We start from the raw sequence: 17,863 nt of genomic DNA, 5'->3' as shown, positions 1-17,863 counted from the left end.
GAGGTATTAGGAGTAAAGAGAGATTGGAAAAAGTGTTATAGATTGTCATTTTCTCAGGGCCAGGCTGAGAAGCTCATTCTGGAAAATTATTATAAGAACAAAAAGAGAATCAGAAACAAAAGGAACATGCCTTGTGGTTAGAAATAGATGTATGGCCCATTATAAATAAACACACATGTAAATACCCTTAACTGAAAGTGGACTTGGCTTTAGAGGGCAGTGTGGAGATGGAAGTTGCCAAAGCTGGAATGATGTAATGAAGAATGGTTGGAGGTAAGGTCAGAGAGACAGCCATGAACGGAATTTATAAGGACTTGTTGCTTTAAGGACTCTGGATTCTTTCTAAGTGAGTTAGGTAAGCTTTGCAAATATTTGAATATAGAAATTACCTAACGCAATCTACATCTTCAGAAGATCACTCTGGTTATTGTTATGATAAAGTAGGAGAGGATATGGATGTATTCTTGAGCTAATAATATGGACTAATGAAGATAATTCATGTCCACAACTCTTCTAATGTGATGAAGAGATGTTTCAGAGGTAGAATTCTTGCCTTAAGTGCTGGAGACCCATATTTAATTCAGAAACAACGCATCCGATGAGCCTCCTCCACCCTCTGTTAGTCTGCTGGATTGCTGAACAGGTTTTTGCACAAATTCCAGATGAAGGAAGCCTGGAAAGGGAGGCGTGGGAATCTCTGCCAATGAACTTTAGCCAATGAACTTCCTATGGATCCCAACAGTCCAATCCCAACCCTTCTGGGTGTGGCGCAGTCTCGAGTGGCGTCTTGCTCTGTTGTGCACTGGACACCATCAAGCAGGGCCCTACTCCTCAGGAGCTCATCATTCCTCTGCAGCGTTGCTGTGGCCATTGAAAAACAATAGCGTCCCTGTTCACCTTTTCTCTGTCTGTGCTCTGTGTGCATCTCTCTCACTCCAGCTATGGAAAAGGTTCACGCATTCTTGATGCAGAAGCCTTGTTTCATAAAAGGAGGTATTTAGCAATCCTTTCTCCATTATTCATTTCTGATTCAAACTCAAAACCAAACTCACTTCCAACGAGTCTAGGACTACACAGGGACTCTCTAAGACAGAGCAGAACTGGCCCCTGTAAGCTTCCAAGACTGCAACTCTCTACAGGAGTAGAAAGGCCCATCCACCACCCGACCCGGCAGCCAGTCAGCAGCCTAAATCATGACCACCGTCACTAGTGCTCCGAGCGTGCGTTATTAGCTAGGATGAAAGCAGTATTGCGTTTTTATTTCTTCTTCCATGATTAAAAAGTTGTGGAAAATGAACCCTAAAAACCAGAATAATTGGTTGTGTATGTATAAAACAACTAATTGTACAGAATATCTTTACATATATTAATTTTCCTGGGAATCCACTTAGAGCTAGCTCCATTTTAATGATGAGGAAAGCAAGGCTTACAATTAGCAATAGCTCAAAATAATGTGACTTGTTAAAAAGTGAGTCCTGGAAGTTGAGGCTCTTGTACATTTAAATGATTGTTTCCAAATAATTATATGGTCACCCTTCAGATAACATACATTCATCTCATTTCGACAAATTCAGGAACAGCTCCCTTCCTAAGCACCAATATGATCGTTTTCAGATCATTTCGGTGGGGAAATCTAATTTAGAAATGTTCTCATTTGAAGTATGCCTTATTTATAATATGACCAAAAGATTCAAAATATCTAAGAATAATTTGTTTCTAGAGAATATGGTTCTTAACTATATCTAAAATTTTAGTATATGGCACGAGAGGATAGTCAATCAAGTTAAGTTCTAAAGACTATCATTCGTAAATGTTTGCTCAATATGATTTTGATTTTCACATCCCTTATTAAAATATAAATGATACATTTAAAAAATCATTATTTTTAGTACATAATTATAATAGTCTTCATTCGCTTATATTTCTTTAAAATACTTTGCATGTATTCCACTCTACAGATTCAGTTAATGTGGACTTAAAGTGAAACACAACATATTTAAAATAACTAATTTGCAGATTTTTTTAAATGCACATTTGGTAATTTGAGTTTATGAAAAAACTGAGCATTGCTTTGCAAAGATTAAACATTAGTTCTATAATAAGTAGTGGCCCTGTGCAAATTTTCAATATACAAGTGTATATCTATCAATATAACATTCTTTGTAAGGTCTCAACCAAAGGAAAAAACTGAAGAATAAAAATGCTTTGGAACTCTGATTACGGCCGAGAAAGGGATAGCACATTTGAAAAATGGTAAGCTAACATCTGGTGGCCTGATTCTTTCAGTCAGGTGGGGATTCGTACAGTAAGGTTATTCTCCTATGGCAGGCAAGTTTGAATGCTAAAATCCAATAAGACTGTGAGAATGTAGATTCAATCAAATTATATTTATGTATCCCAAGTTTGGTTTCTCATTCCGCTGTTCTCTACTGAGTTTCTTTAAGGCACTGCAATTCCTCACATTGGTTCTAGAACGCTGCTTCACAATCTTGGTTGCACATTAAAACCATCTGGGGAGATTTAAAAACTCCTAATGCCTAGCCCATACCCTGGACCAATGAAAGGATAATCTCTGGGGTGGGATTCAAGCATTAGTATATTTTATAGTTCCCCTAGTGAGTCTAATGTGCAGCCAAGGTTGAGAATCAAAATTCTGGGGCCATTTGCATCAATTTCACTAGGATGCTTGTTAAACTGGCAGACCTAGGTCACAAACTAAATCTGTTAAGTTGGCGTCTCTATAAGTGAGCAAGAGGAATCTATTTATTTAACACTGCCAGTGAGAACCTCTGGTTTTTAGGAGTTACATTGGCTCTGGTTTACCTGAAATGGCATTGGTGGGAAGGGAAATTCAAAATCCCAATCCAGAGTCAAGAACCCTTATGAAGTTGCAGATATGTTTATTTTGGATATCTCCAGTGTTGTGTTTACTTAGTCAGTGCATTTATAAAGTTTCTGAATGTCAGCAATGATCCAATATATTTTGGGAATTAATTTTCACTGGGTCAAATTGATCTTCTAATGAGAAAGCTAATATAATGGGAGCATCAAGCTAAAATCCTGGATTTCCAAAAGGTTTATTCCCCTTCAAACCTCTGCTGAGAATTTACATTTCCACACAGATGCAGTGAACCAGAACCTATATGTTAATAATATCCTCAGGTGATTATTATACATTCCATCTAGTGATTCTTATAGACACATAATGGATATTTAGTATTCACCTAGGGATATTGTTAACAAGTAGATTCTGATTCAGTATATCTGGGGTGGAAATGAAAATTCTCATCAGAGGTTTGAACTGGAACAAACTGGCTCAAAGCTCTGTTAAAACTGGAAAGAGTACTCTTAAAATTTACTTATGCATATGAATTGCTAGTGAGTAGAAGAATTCTTGTAGCGAAACATAAGCTCGCATATCGCTCCCCACAGCCACCTTACCATAGGGAAATAAACAATTACAATAGGTTTATAGTATATTCAAGAGTAATTTAACCTTTGTATATTCAGTGGTATTAGTCTATTAAACATATCTAACCTAATATAATTCACAAAGTGCAACATCGAATCTGAACTGCAAAAAATATACTATTTAGAGACGTAGGTCAAAAGATGATTAGTTGCATGTTTTACAGACAAGATATTTCCAGCACACAAAAACCAGAGAAAGTTCTCAGTGTGTCTTTTGAATTGCTGAATGAGAACGCTGAAGCATAGAGCTATAAAGCACCAATTAATTCTTCAATTGATCAAGACAGAGCTCCACCAGTCTGATTCAGAACCTGGTGCCAAACAGCATTTTCCCTCCTTCCTCTAAAAGCACAAAGATTGGTAAAATACTGGAGGGAAAGGATTATTCTTCAGTCCAGAGATCCTCAAACTTGATATGCCTAAGGATCATGTGGTCACTTTTAGGTAAGTCCAGGGTACAAACCAAAAATTCTGATAGAACAGTACCGAAAGCCACAAGAAATCTGCATATTAAAAAAAAACACTACCTACCAGAGAAAGCAAATAATTTTCAACTATGCCACTTGCCTACTTGACAGTCTCTAACAAAACAGAACATATCCTTGGTTAACTCAGAGCAATGTTAAGTATATGACACAAGCAAATTGATCAAAACTTCAAGAAATACATTTGGAATGTAGGATTCCTTCCATTAATCAATAACATCAACTGGAAAGTATACTTTTTTTTTTATAATGGCTGGGGTATAATAAGAAGGGTTAAACACCATTTTCCTCATAGTTCAATTAGTGGGCCCTGGAAAAGGGCACCGTGGTTGGCAAAGTCAATGACCAGCAAAAGAAGAAGACGTTGACATGCTGCAGTGACAGAGTGGCTGCAACAGCAACCTCACACAGCACTGTGTGAGCACGGTGCAGGGAGAGACACTGTGTTTCCTTTTACTGCTCACAGTTTTGCTGTGAGTTGAAAGCAACTCCAGGGTAATGTTATTAGTGGGGGAAAACTGTCGAGAGGATGTTATCTGGTAACATGGTCTACTTCTCGAAACCAGCCCACTTTTGTGAAGGCCTTTTAGGCTCCTACATCAGCTCACCTACTTCGTTGCATGCGACCCCTTAATTATTTTGGGTTTCCTTAAAGAATGCTAAGAAAAACTGTGTAGACTTAGGGAAGAAGGCATGAAAGCTCTTGACTGGGAAGGTGGGCAAAGATTTCTGGGAATGAAGAAGCAGTCCTTCACTAAAGCATTAGCTGTGTTACTAAGCAACAAATCAAATATGCTTACTTCTAGCAGCTCAAAATACAACTTCCAGTAGAAAATTGCTTGTTTAAAAAGGTCTTTCAAAGCCTAACATCTAGCTAATTTTGATTCTTAATTCATCCTATGATTTACTATTTTTATTCATCATATTCTAGGGTATTTTGATACCACATATAATTTAGGAATGCTAATAATCTCTAAGAATAATCATTATTATGCTTACCAGGTCATAAACTCACACTACTTACAAAAAGTATATGCAGGTATCAATAGTTCTGGCGCTGGAAACAAATTTCAATTCCATATCTTACTGGCAAAATAGTTGTTAGAATAACTGAATATCTATATACTTATGAATTCTTTAATCATGAAACTTGAACTCCTTTAAATGCCTAGCTACACTTCAAAATACATTCAATTAACATTTTGTCACTTAGATCTAATTTAATAAGCCTCCCTAAATATGACTATCTGATTTCTTCAATTCTTCTTATCCAAATGAAATGTTAATGTTAGATGTCTACACCTTTCACTTCCATTGCCTTGCAATGCAATTTGGATCTACAAAAATCATAATTAATATTATGCCTATGATATATTGTTATGTAAAAAGTCACCACCATTTCTCTGAAAGGATAACAGTTGGTTCTTAAGAGCTTTTCACAGTATTTCTTAAACTTTAATGCAGGTGTCCTACATGGCCCGCGGGCCAAATGCGGCCCGCTGAGGACATTTATCTGGCCCGCCGGGTGTTTTTGCCCCGTTTTGTTTTGTACTTCAAAATAAGATATGTGCAGTGTGCATAGGAATTTGTTCATAGTTTTTTTTAAAACTACAGTCTGGCCCTCCAACAGGTCTGAGGGACAGTGAACTGTCCCCCTGTTTAAAAAGTTTGAGGGCCCCTGCTTTAATGTGTGTGGAAGTCAAAAATCAGTTTGCAATTCAGATATTGCCTGACCAGGTCCAGAGTTGTGCCTGATTAATCTGGACTGCCATCATGCTTCCAAATAATAGTGACATACGGCCACACACACAGTTCTAGAGCCTATCAGGTCAGAAAGTTAGTGCAACTGTGCAAAACAAGCCTAGTGCTTACAAGGGATTAAATAACTGCTTCTCTCTTTCGAATGCCCGAAGGAGATTTCAGGCCTTCCAGCCCTTCTAAATCTGTTTTCCCAAAATAATCCTTTTCAATTTGGCTCCAAAGAGAAAAGCTAGATAACCTCTATAGAGGGAGCCAGCTACCCACTTAGTTACCCATTTAGTTACACGACTCTGCAAGGTGGCGTGAAGCAAAGATCAACTATTTATAGGTCAGCTCCCTCGATTTATATGTCTTTAATTGAACAAAGGTCAAGTGACTGGCTCAAGGTCACTTATCCAATAACTAAAAAGATCAGGACTTAACTCCGGGACTCTGATTTCAAATACAGTGCCTTTTCATTCATTGCCCATTGCTTCTAATACTGATCCACTCCAGAGACTAGGGTCCAGGTTATTTAGACAACAAAGTCTCAGTTCCAAATGGGATTTTCTGCCTCGGGCTTCACATTACAATTCCTGACATGGGTTTCCGATCTTATGGGGGTTTGGGGCCAGGAAAAATGATGTTTTCAAAACTAACTCTGAATTTCAACTCAATTACCTGAACTTAGAAGGTAATTACCTGAACTTAGAAGGTAATTCAACTCAACTATCTGAACTTAGAAGCAAAGACTCAGCTTTTTCATTGTGGAGAATGAGGGTAAGATTTATTTATTCCATTTCCACAAATCTGCTGATGCCTTGACAAAATTCAAAGTTAACAATATGTGGGAATCAGAAGCAGGTGGACCCTTCTCCAGTAATAGGACTTCTAGACAATTAAAAATATCTGAAAGCAACCTAATGTAACGAACCTAGTTGGGCAGATGTGGAAAGAATGACTCACAGGCATACATATATTATTGCTTGGATCTATTTCCATTTTAATGGTGAGTATCAACTTTATACGTACTTCAGCAGAAGGTCAGGGGAGAGCATATATAAATGTCAAATATTTTAGTGACATTAATAGTCTATACTTGTCTTCCCTGAACGCGCTTTATAAACACTTTGGAGATGTAGAACTGTAAGAATCTGATATGCTGTATGCTTCACTCCCTACCTTCCTCGGGTTCTACTGTCACCATTGGATCTACTCCAACCCACAGTCACTTTCTGTACAGCAGCACTAAACATCACCTGGTCCTGTGTTAGCCAGCTGAACGATCATTTGCATGCAATCAATCACCTGACCTTGCGTTGAAGGCCTGCTTCTAAACACTGAACAGCAGCCCACCATGAACATTCTGATCTCATTTCAAAGGCGGCCACTTTCTAAATGCTATGTCTACTGTGTGCAAGCAGTTCAGAATGAAAAAGCTCAAGTGGAATGTCCAGGCTGTTTTCTCCCTCTGACACCATATCCAGAGAATTTGATAGGTACGTAACTAACGGCTACTGATATTCTCTTTACAGGACTATACCTAGTTCAAGATTCTGGGATCCCCTCTTGCTTCCCACAGCTCTTTTGAGATAGCGTGGGAAGGCTTGGCAGGATGCTACAGCAAGGGAAGGAGGCACTGCACCTCAGAACTCAGCCGAAGAGAAAACAGGCTCTCTTTTCGTGGTGGGTGACCTGACATCTTAGAGAGTCAAGGATTTAACTGCCCGTTGTAGGGAGCATACCTGTCATGGGATGGCCTTTGGTGGAAATTCCACAAAGCCCTGGCCATGGCAAGCCTGCACTAAGTACAACAGCCTCCAAAGTCTCACAGCTGTGTTGCACTCTGGTGTTTGCTCCTGGTTGGAAATCTGTCTCCATCGGTTACATTCAGATGTGCCTTACCAAGTCTCCACACCGCCTCTTAGTAATCGTGCATATACTCATGGCTTAGGTGTTCCCTCCCCGTTCTTCTCTGTTTTTTCTTCATTGCCATCTATTCAATGCTCCCTCATCGCAACCCTAGGTCAGGGGGACCTGGCCCCGTGAGTTTCCAAGACTGGAACTCTTTGTGCTCCTAGAAAGCCCAGTCTTTCTCCCGAGGAGCGACTGGTGGTTTCAAACTGGTGACCTTGCAGACTGCAGCCGCACACATAACCACTGCAGGTGCCAGGGCTCTTCTTTTTAGCCAGAAGCTACTTCCCTCCCATTGACCAATACCATGTCCTTCCTTACATCCTTCCTAAGATGCCAAGTGACAGCCTGTGTACCAGCCTTCTTCACCATCTCCACTTCACTGTGACCTCTCTCTGAGAAAGGATAGTGAGACTTCCTCCCACCTGCTTTGAACACATTGCCAGGAGAGACAAGTTCCTGGAGAAAGACAGCTTGCTTTGTAAAGTAGAGTTGCACTGAATAATAAGAACGCCTTCAGTAAGATGGACCAACACAGTGGCTACACCCATAGGCTTAAGCACAGGGACGCTTGTGAGGGTGGCACAGGACCAGAGAGTATACAGGGTCGCTAGGGGCTGGGACTCATTCGGTGGCACCTGACAACAATGTCTTTGAACTGCCCCGTGAAGCGGCCACATAGCTGATTCAGAATTGGTGTTTTGCCCCACTTCTAAGAAGAAATCCTCACAAGAGACTCTATTTTGCTCAAATTCCCAGGACAAATCAGAATCAGGATAAAAAAAGAACATGTGGATGACATATTTGTACTTTCAAAGATTTTCATATGAAAATTACCACCAACTCTAAATCGTATACTAGTTTATGTATAGGTTGGAAAATGGTTATTTTCTGCTTTTACCCTGAACCAGATATTTAGGGGAAGCTTGGGAAATGAAGCTTCAAAATAGTTCATGGAAGTAGGAAATGATCATCAATTTAATATAAATATTAACATTTATCAAGCTGAACAATCATGGAAAGGGCTATCAACAAGAGCATTAACCCCACTCCACTTATGAAATCCAGTCCCAAACATAGTCCAAGAATCATCACTGATGATGGATTCGATGGGAGCCAACCACCTGGACTCATCGCCCAACACAATGTTTTCATTCTTCTACAAAAATAATGACAGTGACTTGTATACTTGGCAATAAATAATCATAAAACTATAATAACCATACATAACTTACTATGCTGGCAATGGATTCCATTAAATCCCCGAGGACATTTGCAAACATAGCCTATGAATGTGTCCCCTCGGTACGCTTCACTTATTTCACAAGTTCCTCCATGGTGGCACGGATTGGGCATGCAGGGACCTGGAAGACAAAACATCAAAATATCGCTGCATGATACATATGCTCAAAAGTAGACGTAGAACATTTTCCTTGAAGAATTTTATTTTATTTTTTAAAGAAAACTGAAAAACAAGAGACGTGTTTATACAACGTCTGTTTCCTGTACAGGTCCAGTGTGAGACTCTGGAGACCAGCAGTCTGGGTTTGCATCCTAGAGCTCTTTAGTCAGTGAGTCCTGGACACCTTATCTCACCTCAGGGAGCCACAATTTAAGGAGTGCTGGTGGCCTGGTGGTTGCAAGTTGGGCTGCAATCGAATGGTTGGCAGTTTAAACCCCCAACAGCTCTGTGTGAAAAAGATTGGGCTTTCTACTCCTTCTACAGAAATCCACAGGGCGTCGCTAGGAGTCAGCATTCACTTGATGGTGTGAGTTTGGCTTGGCTAGTGAGTTCACATCAGGCTCCTATCAGGGACGTCAGTAGTTCAAAACCACCAGCCCTTCCATGGGAGAAAGACAAAGCTTTCAATGCCAGTAAAAAGTTAAAGTCTCAGAAACCCACAGAGGCAGTTCTATATTGTCCTCCAGGGTAACTATGAGTTGGGCTTGACGTGATGGCACTGAATTTGGTGCTTCAATTTCTTCTTTGATCAAATGTCTATAGTAATAGAATCTACTGTATAAGGCTATGATATTGATGAAAAGTGTTCATACTTAAAACACCCAGGCCAGCTTATGTCACTAAGGACTCAAAAATATTAGCACTAAATAAAACATTAAAATAATATTGTCAAAAATTCTCAACACTTTTAAAAGTGATATTGAATAGCAGTGTGCAATGTTACAGACTTTGGATAGCTTTTGTCCTCTGCTGGGGTAATTTAGAAATGTCTATAGTCACACAGACAATGTGAAGCGAAGATTGTGAGGGACAAACTTCTAAATAAGCACAACTTTTGCCACTCTAAAAGGCAGCAGCTTAGCACACATTGCAAAACGTGAGAAGAGTAGCTGAGAGTCATTGTTAATACTTGAGAAAATAACTGAGCCTTTGACACCTGTGGCAGTCAGTGCAGGTATGGTGCACAGATTGCCCTTGGAGAGAATCTGCTGCCTAGGATGTTGTTAGCTGACCGCCTATGGGTGCTCTTTTGAATGCACTGCAGTAGCATCCAAGTTGCAACCAACACTTCCCAGGAGGCCCCAAGGCAGCAACTGAACACTGTGTGGGTAGGAGAGCGACAGCTTTCTAACAGGCATCCTGCATGCTAACACTCGCTATGTGTTTGGCCAAGATGTTCTCAAAGCTCTGTGGTGGTCTGAGGCTATTCCTCCATCCTTCTTCCTTCCCTCCTTTCATAGGCAACAGGCTTGCATCCCATTCTGGAGGTTCGTAGTGTCTACTTTTGCTCCCGCTCTCATTTGTAAATTATAATTACAGACCTTCCTTTTTGTGAAGTGAAATTACTTAGAATGGCTTTTATATCCTTGTCTTTGTAACTCACACCAAAGAGGGGTCATGCAAATAGGATGTGTGAAACTCTAATAGATGGAATTGCTTAGTTTTGTCAGCCACTCAGTATATAAGTCAGCCACCTCAGAAACAAAATAGGAGCGAGAACCCCATCGCCATCAAGAAAGACCATGCATGTGAGATTCTTGTCTGAAGTAGCAGAGGCAGGAGAGAAACAAGTGTGGAATCCACACTGGAAATTGTGATGAAGCAAAAAATCTAAGCCAAAGGAAGGGAAAGGGTTCCCTAAGCAAAGAAGAAAGACCAAGTACAAATTCAGTTAGTTCTCCAGTTATAAGTGAGATCCATTCCTACATGTGTCTTTATGATTTTGAAGTACTGGTAGACCAGAGGTATATAGTTTTTATTCACCTTAAAAAATATTATTAATTTGGAGTTAAAACATATAGCATTCCATAGCCCATTCATGTTAAGCAGAATTGCACAATTGTTACCACAATCAGTTTCCGAACATTGTTTTTCTTCCTGGATTCCTTGACACTGTTTCTGTTTTACCCTGGCCTCCCCACCCCCATCATCACTGTGCCTCTACCTGACCCCCCCCCCCAAAAAAAAAAAAAACCTCTATTCTGCTGGTTGTCCCTACAGTGTCATCAATCCTGGGTTTCATATACTGAAGGACAGAAAGACATATACCACAAGTTCAAGAGGGTAACCCCCAGTGACATAACACCTCTGTGATGAACCCTAATATGACCTAATAAAAACAAAACAAAAATATAGAAACTGTTGAAAACCAGATCAGGTCCATTGTTCATGAGATGGGGAATCAACTGACAAAACTTTAACTGTGTATACCTTTGACCTACTATATTCATCTCTCCAATGCACTAGTTCAGTAGCCACTATCCTCCCATCTCTATATAATTCCCACAATTGTATCTTGGGAACCCGCTGTCATCAATAGACTTCTGCAAACCAGTATCTCACAATTTAGGCTCTGGTACTAATCTCTCCTTTGATTTCAGATTATATGGATTATAATCCTTCGGTGAGTGATGATGGTGTGCTTCTTCCATGTGGACTTAGTAGACACTGAGAAGGCTGCTTGTTTGGAGACAGCCTTTAAGACTCAGACACTATTTTATTCAGTAGCTGGGCACCATCTAATTTCTTCACCACACTTTGCTACAACATCAGGGCCACAATGTAAGAACTAATTGGAGCTGGGATTCAGTGCAGCACAAAAACCATTCCTGGATCTATCTTTCTCTCTCTTTTTTTTTTTAGCTTTTTATCTACCTTTGGCTCCTTTTCAAAACATCTTTGTTAATGGTATACTGTCTTATTAATAAAACCGCTGGAGCATAACAATCTTCTATTAATATTGTCTTTGATTAGACCCTGTTACTAATTTTTTAAAACTCTGTTGAGAGAGGGATATTGAGCCTATGTAGGGTAACTCCATATCACCGTACCTAAATTATTCACTTGTACAGAATCAATCCTTTCATGGCTGGAAGATATTTTCACAAACAATCAGGTTAATTGTCAGGGAAATTTACAATAGTAATCACTGAGAATGTCAGTCACAGGGTTGCCAGAATAATACATATCTTATTACAGCTTACAGGCCATTGATGTGGCAAGAAACAGATCGCAAACAGATGGATCACCTTATTTTAATGTTGAAATGGGGACTGTCCAGCCCTTGGGCCATATAGGGGCTGTAAAGTCATCAATACCAGCTGAAATAACATGCCTCTCCAAAGAGAAGCAGTTCCAGCCATCACTTTAGGGGTGCGCTAATGAAATGTTTGACCAGTATGGCCCATAAATGATGTTACAAATAACCACATGGATCTTAACAGAAAAAAAAATTAGTGAAGAAAAGGCTGAAAATGTTCTGAGTGACTTAAAAGCTGCACAGGTAGTAAGGGGATATCTTAGTGAGGAATAATTTGTCTGTGTGTGTGTGGAGAGTAGATGGTGCTTCCGGGAGCCCTGGTGATTCAGTGGATTAAGCATTCCACTCACCACCACAAGGCTTGTTATTAAACCCAGCAGTCCCTTCCAGGGAGAAAAAAGTAAGCAGATTGCTTTTGTAAAAGACGAGCAGCCTCAGAAATATTAAGGACAAATTGTAGGACTACTATGACTGAATTGCAATGGGAGGAGGAAGAACTGGTGGAATAATTTCAAAGTGAAGAGACATTTACATAGCACGAAAGTAAGGTTTTCAGGATGTGTTGACCCCCCCACAAAGATGACAGCCTAGCCCCTCACATTGAATGTGGGTGGCTCCCCTCAGACCTGCAACAACCCACTCACACACTTGAGGGTCCCAGATGGGTTGGTTCACTGTTTCACCCAAGTTGCCCATTGCAAGTTTCTGGCCCATGTTTTCCTTTTCAGGTTATTGTAACTAATCACCCAAAATGTGAAAATTCCATTCTGCTCTACTTTTCTTCATGGGCTGTGATAGACCCTGGTTACAAGTCGGCATTGCCCATAAGTCATGTGTTCATAACCCAAGAACTACCTATATAAAGTTTTTGCTAATCTTGGCTTTATTTTTTTCGATGTAAAGAAGCGAATACATTCATAAGTAAAATAAAAACCACTATATAGAAAGCTAAGTTATAAATAGTAGAAAAGGAAAGAGCTAGCAATTAAACTAAGTAACTATATAAAAAGTAATAAATTCTATAGTCGTGGGGTGGGGGTAAGGTATGGGTGAAGAAAATGACCAAGGGTCTTTAGCTGAAAATAGAAGGAAAGAGAAGTCAGATACAAACATAGTGATTATCTGAGGTGTTACTCTGTGTGTGTGTGTTTGTGTGTGTGTGTACCAGTTCATCAAATGAGACTTGTCAAAGAGAGCACTCAAACTCTGTAGGACATTGTATACATGCTCTTGTGGCTTGGGGAGATTGTAGCTCTTTAAGGGAGTGGAAAGCCTCATCTTCCTCCCTCAGAGTAGCTGGTGGTTTCAAACTGCTGATCTTACAGTTAGCAGTCCAGCACACTGTGATTCACTACACTACCTAGTGAGTAGCTGCTCAAGCAAAAGTCTGGGGTGTTTGACAATTTGGGGAGAGAAAAGGAATTTGTCTTCATCAGTTTGAGCAGTATTGCAACAAATCAAATATGGGGAGTATTAGAGTTTAGGAAGGCACTGTGGCAAAACTAGTTGATGTTATTTCTTCCTCCAATAGTTGTCTCTGACACACATACTTTTCCCATTTAAAAGTTCATGTCATTCAATGGTCCTCCAGTGTAGCAAGAATATGTATGACATTGAGAAAGAATGTGACAAGTCTATATTGCCTATACCTTCACTTCCATATAGGGCTGACTTTCAAAAGTGAAAAGAAATCAAGGAGCTTTGATTGTTTCCAGTTATGTTCACATCAACCCATCCTTGCTCAACAAGCTAAATGTTTATTAATGATCTATAGTTTCTGCCTGCACAGCAGCTTCCTGGAAAAAAATATCAGGTTTTGTAAAGATGACAGTCAAGAAAACCTTATGTATCCCATTGTCTGGGGTTGCTATGCATAGGGATAGACTTAATAGGACCCAACAATATTTCCAAGTGAATTAAAACCAAAATTAATTTATTGACACATAGCGCTGGGTGGTGGTGTTGGGTGCAGTAAAGTTGATGTCAACTCATGCCGACCCCAGTGAAAGGGAAGAAATGCCCCTATAGGATTTACAGGAACAGCTCGTCAACTCTTCCTACCACAGAATCACTGGGTTGGTTGAACCTGCCAGCGTTTCAGGTTAGCAGCTGAGAACTCACGGTGGTGTCATCCCACTTCCTTTAATGTGTTGCAATAAATGTCAATTAATCTTACTAATGCTGACCTGCCCTTGAGGCCTTGCTTGAGATCAAGGAGAAGGTGTAAGACCGGTGATGTTTTCTGGGTAACTTGAATCTCTGTAATTCACTGTTGGAGAAGAAAATCATGTTATAGAACCTGTCTATCCTTTCCCTTTCCATCAATTTCCATTTGTTTCCTGCTCTCCAATTAATTAACATTGGGTAGTTCCTTAAAATGACTAAGCTTTTCACTTATATAGTGGTATTTATTATGCCCATAAAATCCGTAAATAATTTTCCCTGACAATTGTAAAAAATAAGTAAACAAATAAATTGAAGGACAGAAAACAAATCTTAAAGAGTGACACATATGATGGGTTTTCCTGTGTCCACTTGGCTAGGTTCTGATTCTCAGTGGTTTGTCAGGCAGTGGGCACTTTTATTGTCCATGCTGTGATCTGATGCGGTCAACCAATTCCTTAAGAGGATTGTTTCATTGGGGCTATGGTCTACCTCAATAATATAAGAGATATTCTGGCAAATCTCTATTTCTCTTGCTTGCTCTCACCCTTCCCCAACCCCCACGCCTGCCTCACTACCTCCCTTTGTGTTTCCTTGCTGCACTCTTCTGCCCACCTTGCCCTATGTGTCCTGGGATATAAGCCTGCAAATGTTTTCAGTCTGTTGCCGGATCTAAGGATTTTGGACCTGCCACTTCCCTCCATACACCTGTCTCCCTACTCACAAATAAACACATGTCTCAAGTTTCACTCCTCTATAGAACCTAAAGGGAAAAAAAAATAGACCTCAAACTGAAAATTTTCTAATAAAACATTACATTTCTTAAACAAGTAACTGATTGAAGAAGGAGAAATAAAAAAATGTCAGAATTGTGACTCATCAATTCACTTGTAGACTAAAAATATGACTCAGTATTTTAATAATTGATAGCTATGTTCCTACTGGGGCTCCCTGGAGGCAGATTGGTTATATGTTGGCATGCAATCTGCGTGGTCTGTAGCTTGAAACTACCAGTAGTGTAAGCAGTTACTGTCTTGAAAACCCATGAAGTTACTGTAAGTTAGCATTGGCTCCATGGCAGCAAGTTCAGTTTTGGAGTTTATGTTTCTATTAGCTAAATAAAAAGAAATCAATTGGAAGGGCATGGCTAAGATGGCAACCAGATAGGTAGCTCAAGCCTGCAGTTGCATGGAGATTGGTAAATGGGGAAAGCTGGGGTCCAAGTAAGGGTATCAAGTCTGTCTGTCAATTTCCAAGACAGCTCAGAGCACTTCTCTGAACAAGAAGCTGACTTCATCCCCGTTGCCTGCACTCCCTGTGGACCCTGTGGTCTCAGGCCCACCAGCTGCCTCTTTTGTGGGCTCAGGGTGCCCACTCTGCCTCTACTGGTGCCACAGGCCAGCCAGGCCCTGCCTCACACTCTGCCAGACCCACCAGCCAGACCCACCCCCACAACACCCCCCAACACACACACAGATGTTTCCATCCTCTAACGATGTTTCTGGTCTGGCAGGCATTGCACACAAGTCTGGCAGAAGCTTGTGCATCTGCGGCATAGGGACCCAAGGCTTTTGGGCCTTCCTACTGCATTTTCCCTTACCCTACTCAATACCCCCCCCTCCCTCTCTTCTGAGAAGTGGATCTGCACGCTAACAGAAGTAGCCGGTCCTCTTTCCTATCTGCCTACCTTTGGAAAGCGCTCCTAGCCAGGAACAGATCACCCAATCTCCAACCCATCCCAGACTATACTTTCCTGCACTCTGGCCAACACTTTCCATCAGACTGCAGCTTGCACAGCTGCAAACAGCCCCTAAGGAGACCTGAGGGTGGCTGGAACACAAAATATGTCCTAGGTGAGAGGGAAACCCCAGCAGGACAAAGGTGAAACACAACCCTTCAAGGCAGTTGGCTATAGGCAGCCTACAGAAACACCAACATCAACCTTCCAAAGAAAGAGCCCAGGGCTCTGAGACACCCTGGAAAATGGCACCTAGTTCTAATAAATCGACAAAAAACCAGCAAGCTGCTTCCACAGCTTCAATAAAAAAAGAGAAACAAAATCCAAGGCCAGAGGATCACCTGGACCTAACAGTAGCCATAGAAAAGGCAGACATTAACCTCCCACAAAAAGATATCTTCAGAATGCTGCTTAGAGTCATGCAACACATGAGGGAAGCATTACAGAAAAAGGATGAAATGATAAAGGAGATAAATGCCATGCACCAAAGGAAACTACAAGAGCTAAGGGGAGAGATAACAAAAACTAATAGCAAACTCATGGACTTTGCCCAGTGAATGGAGGAGGCAGAGAACCATACCAGTGACCTAGAGGACTTGCAAGCATAAATTAATAAACATGAGAAAAAGTCTAACAAGGCCATCAGAGAAGCTGAAGAAAACCTCAGAGCTATGTCTGATGCTGTGAGAAGAAACAATATCAAAATAATTGGATTACTGGAGGAATGAACATCAAAGATATCAACATTCCAAATAGTGATGGAATTCTTGGAGGGAAACTTCCCTAGCTTACTGAATGAAAATCAGACAACCATCCAGGAGGCCAAAAGAACACCAGCTAGACTGAATCTCAAGAAGAAGTCTTCAAAACTTATAGTTGTTAAAGTATCCAACTTTGAGGAAAAGGAGAAAATTATGAGAGCAGCTAGGGAAAAACAGACAGTCACATATAAAGGCAAACAGATAAGAATATGCTCAGAACTCTCAGCAGACACTACGACGAAGAGGAGAGAGTGGAGCAACACATTCCGAAAATTGCAGGAAAATAATACAAACCCAAGGATATTCTATCCAGTCAAATTATCTATCAAAGTGGATGGGGAAGTGAGAGTCTTCTGCTATGAAGGAAATCTCAAAGAATAAGCTTACAAAAGATCCTCGCTGAGCCAGTATAGGCAGAAGAACAACCCTCACCAAGCACGTATAAGAGAACATCACACAGAACAACTCCACCCAGAGACCATCAAAGGGAAAAAAAAACACCCCAAGACAGCACTGTCTCAATAATGGAAAGAAGGCAAGAATGGACCACAAGCATACATATCCACAACCCACAGAAAAGAAATGGAGGTAGTAAAACACCCAACACAAGAGGGATAAAATGACATCACAGAATCCACAGATAGATGTAACAATCGTGCATGTTAGTGGAATGAACTCAGGCATTAAGAGACAGAGACGAACAGATTGGCTTATAAAACACAATGCCTCAATCTGCTGCCTACAGGAGACACATCTCAAGATTATACACAAAAATAGGCTGAGAATCAAAGGTTGGAGAAAAACACACCAAGCAAATAGCAATTAAAAAAACAGCAGGAGTTGCAATCCTAATCTCGTATAAAATTGATCTCAAAGTGCAAACCATAAAAAGAGATAAGGAGGGACACTATATAATGCTGAAGTCAACCAAGAATCACTAAGCATTCTAAACATTTACTTGTCAAATAAGTGAGCAGTAGAATATTTCAATCAAACACTACATAAAATGAAAAAAGAAATCACAGGCTCAACAATTATAGTAGGTGACTTCAATACACTGCTCTCTGAGAAATACAGATCACTGGGAAA

The 17,863-nt window shown here is 40.4% G+C and overlaps 1 protein-coding gene across 2 annotated transcripts in view; it reads right to left on the bottom strand.

The window, feature by feature from the left end:
* EDIL3 (EGF like repeats and discoidin domains 3) overlaps nucleotides 1-17,863 on the bottom strand; it is a 593,234-nt gene that overhangs the window by 320,027 nt on the left and 255,344 nt on the right. For both annotated transcript variants that reach the window (XM_045285334.1, XM_045285335.1), the window contains one exon: nucleotides 8,846-8,974. In XM_045285334.1, coding sequence (XP_045141269.1) covers nucleotides 8,846-8,974 — 129 coding nt within the window. The remainder of the gene's footprint in view (nucleotides 1-8,845; nucleotides 8,975-17,863) is intronic.

The sequence above is a fragment of the Echinops telfairi genome, unplaced genomic scaffold (assembly GCF_000313985.2).
Source record: "Echinops telfairi isolate 266 unplaced genomic scaffold, ASM31398v2 ScPeMD7_7469;HRSCAF=8507_1, whole genome shotgun sequence".
Classification (NCBI taxonomy): Eukaryota; Metazoa; Chordata; class Mammalia; order Afrosoricida; family Tenrecidae; genus Echinops; species Echinops telfairi.
Note: the sequence above shows the minus strand (reverse complement) of the source record. Positions and strands in the feature narration are given on the sequence as shown.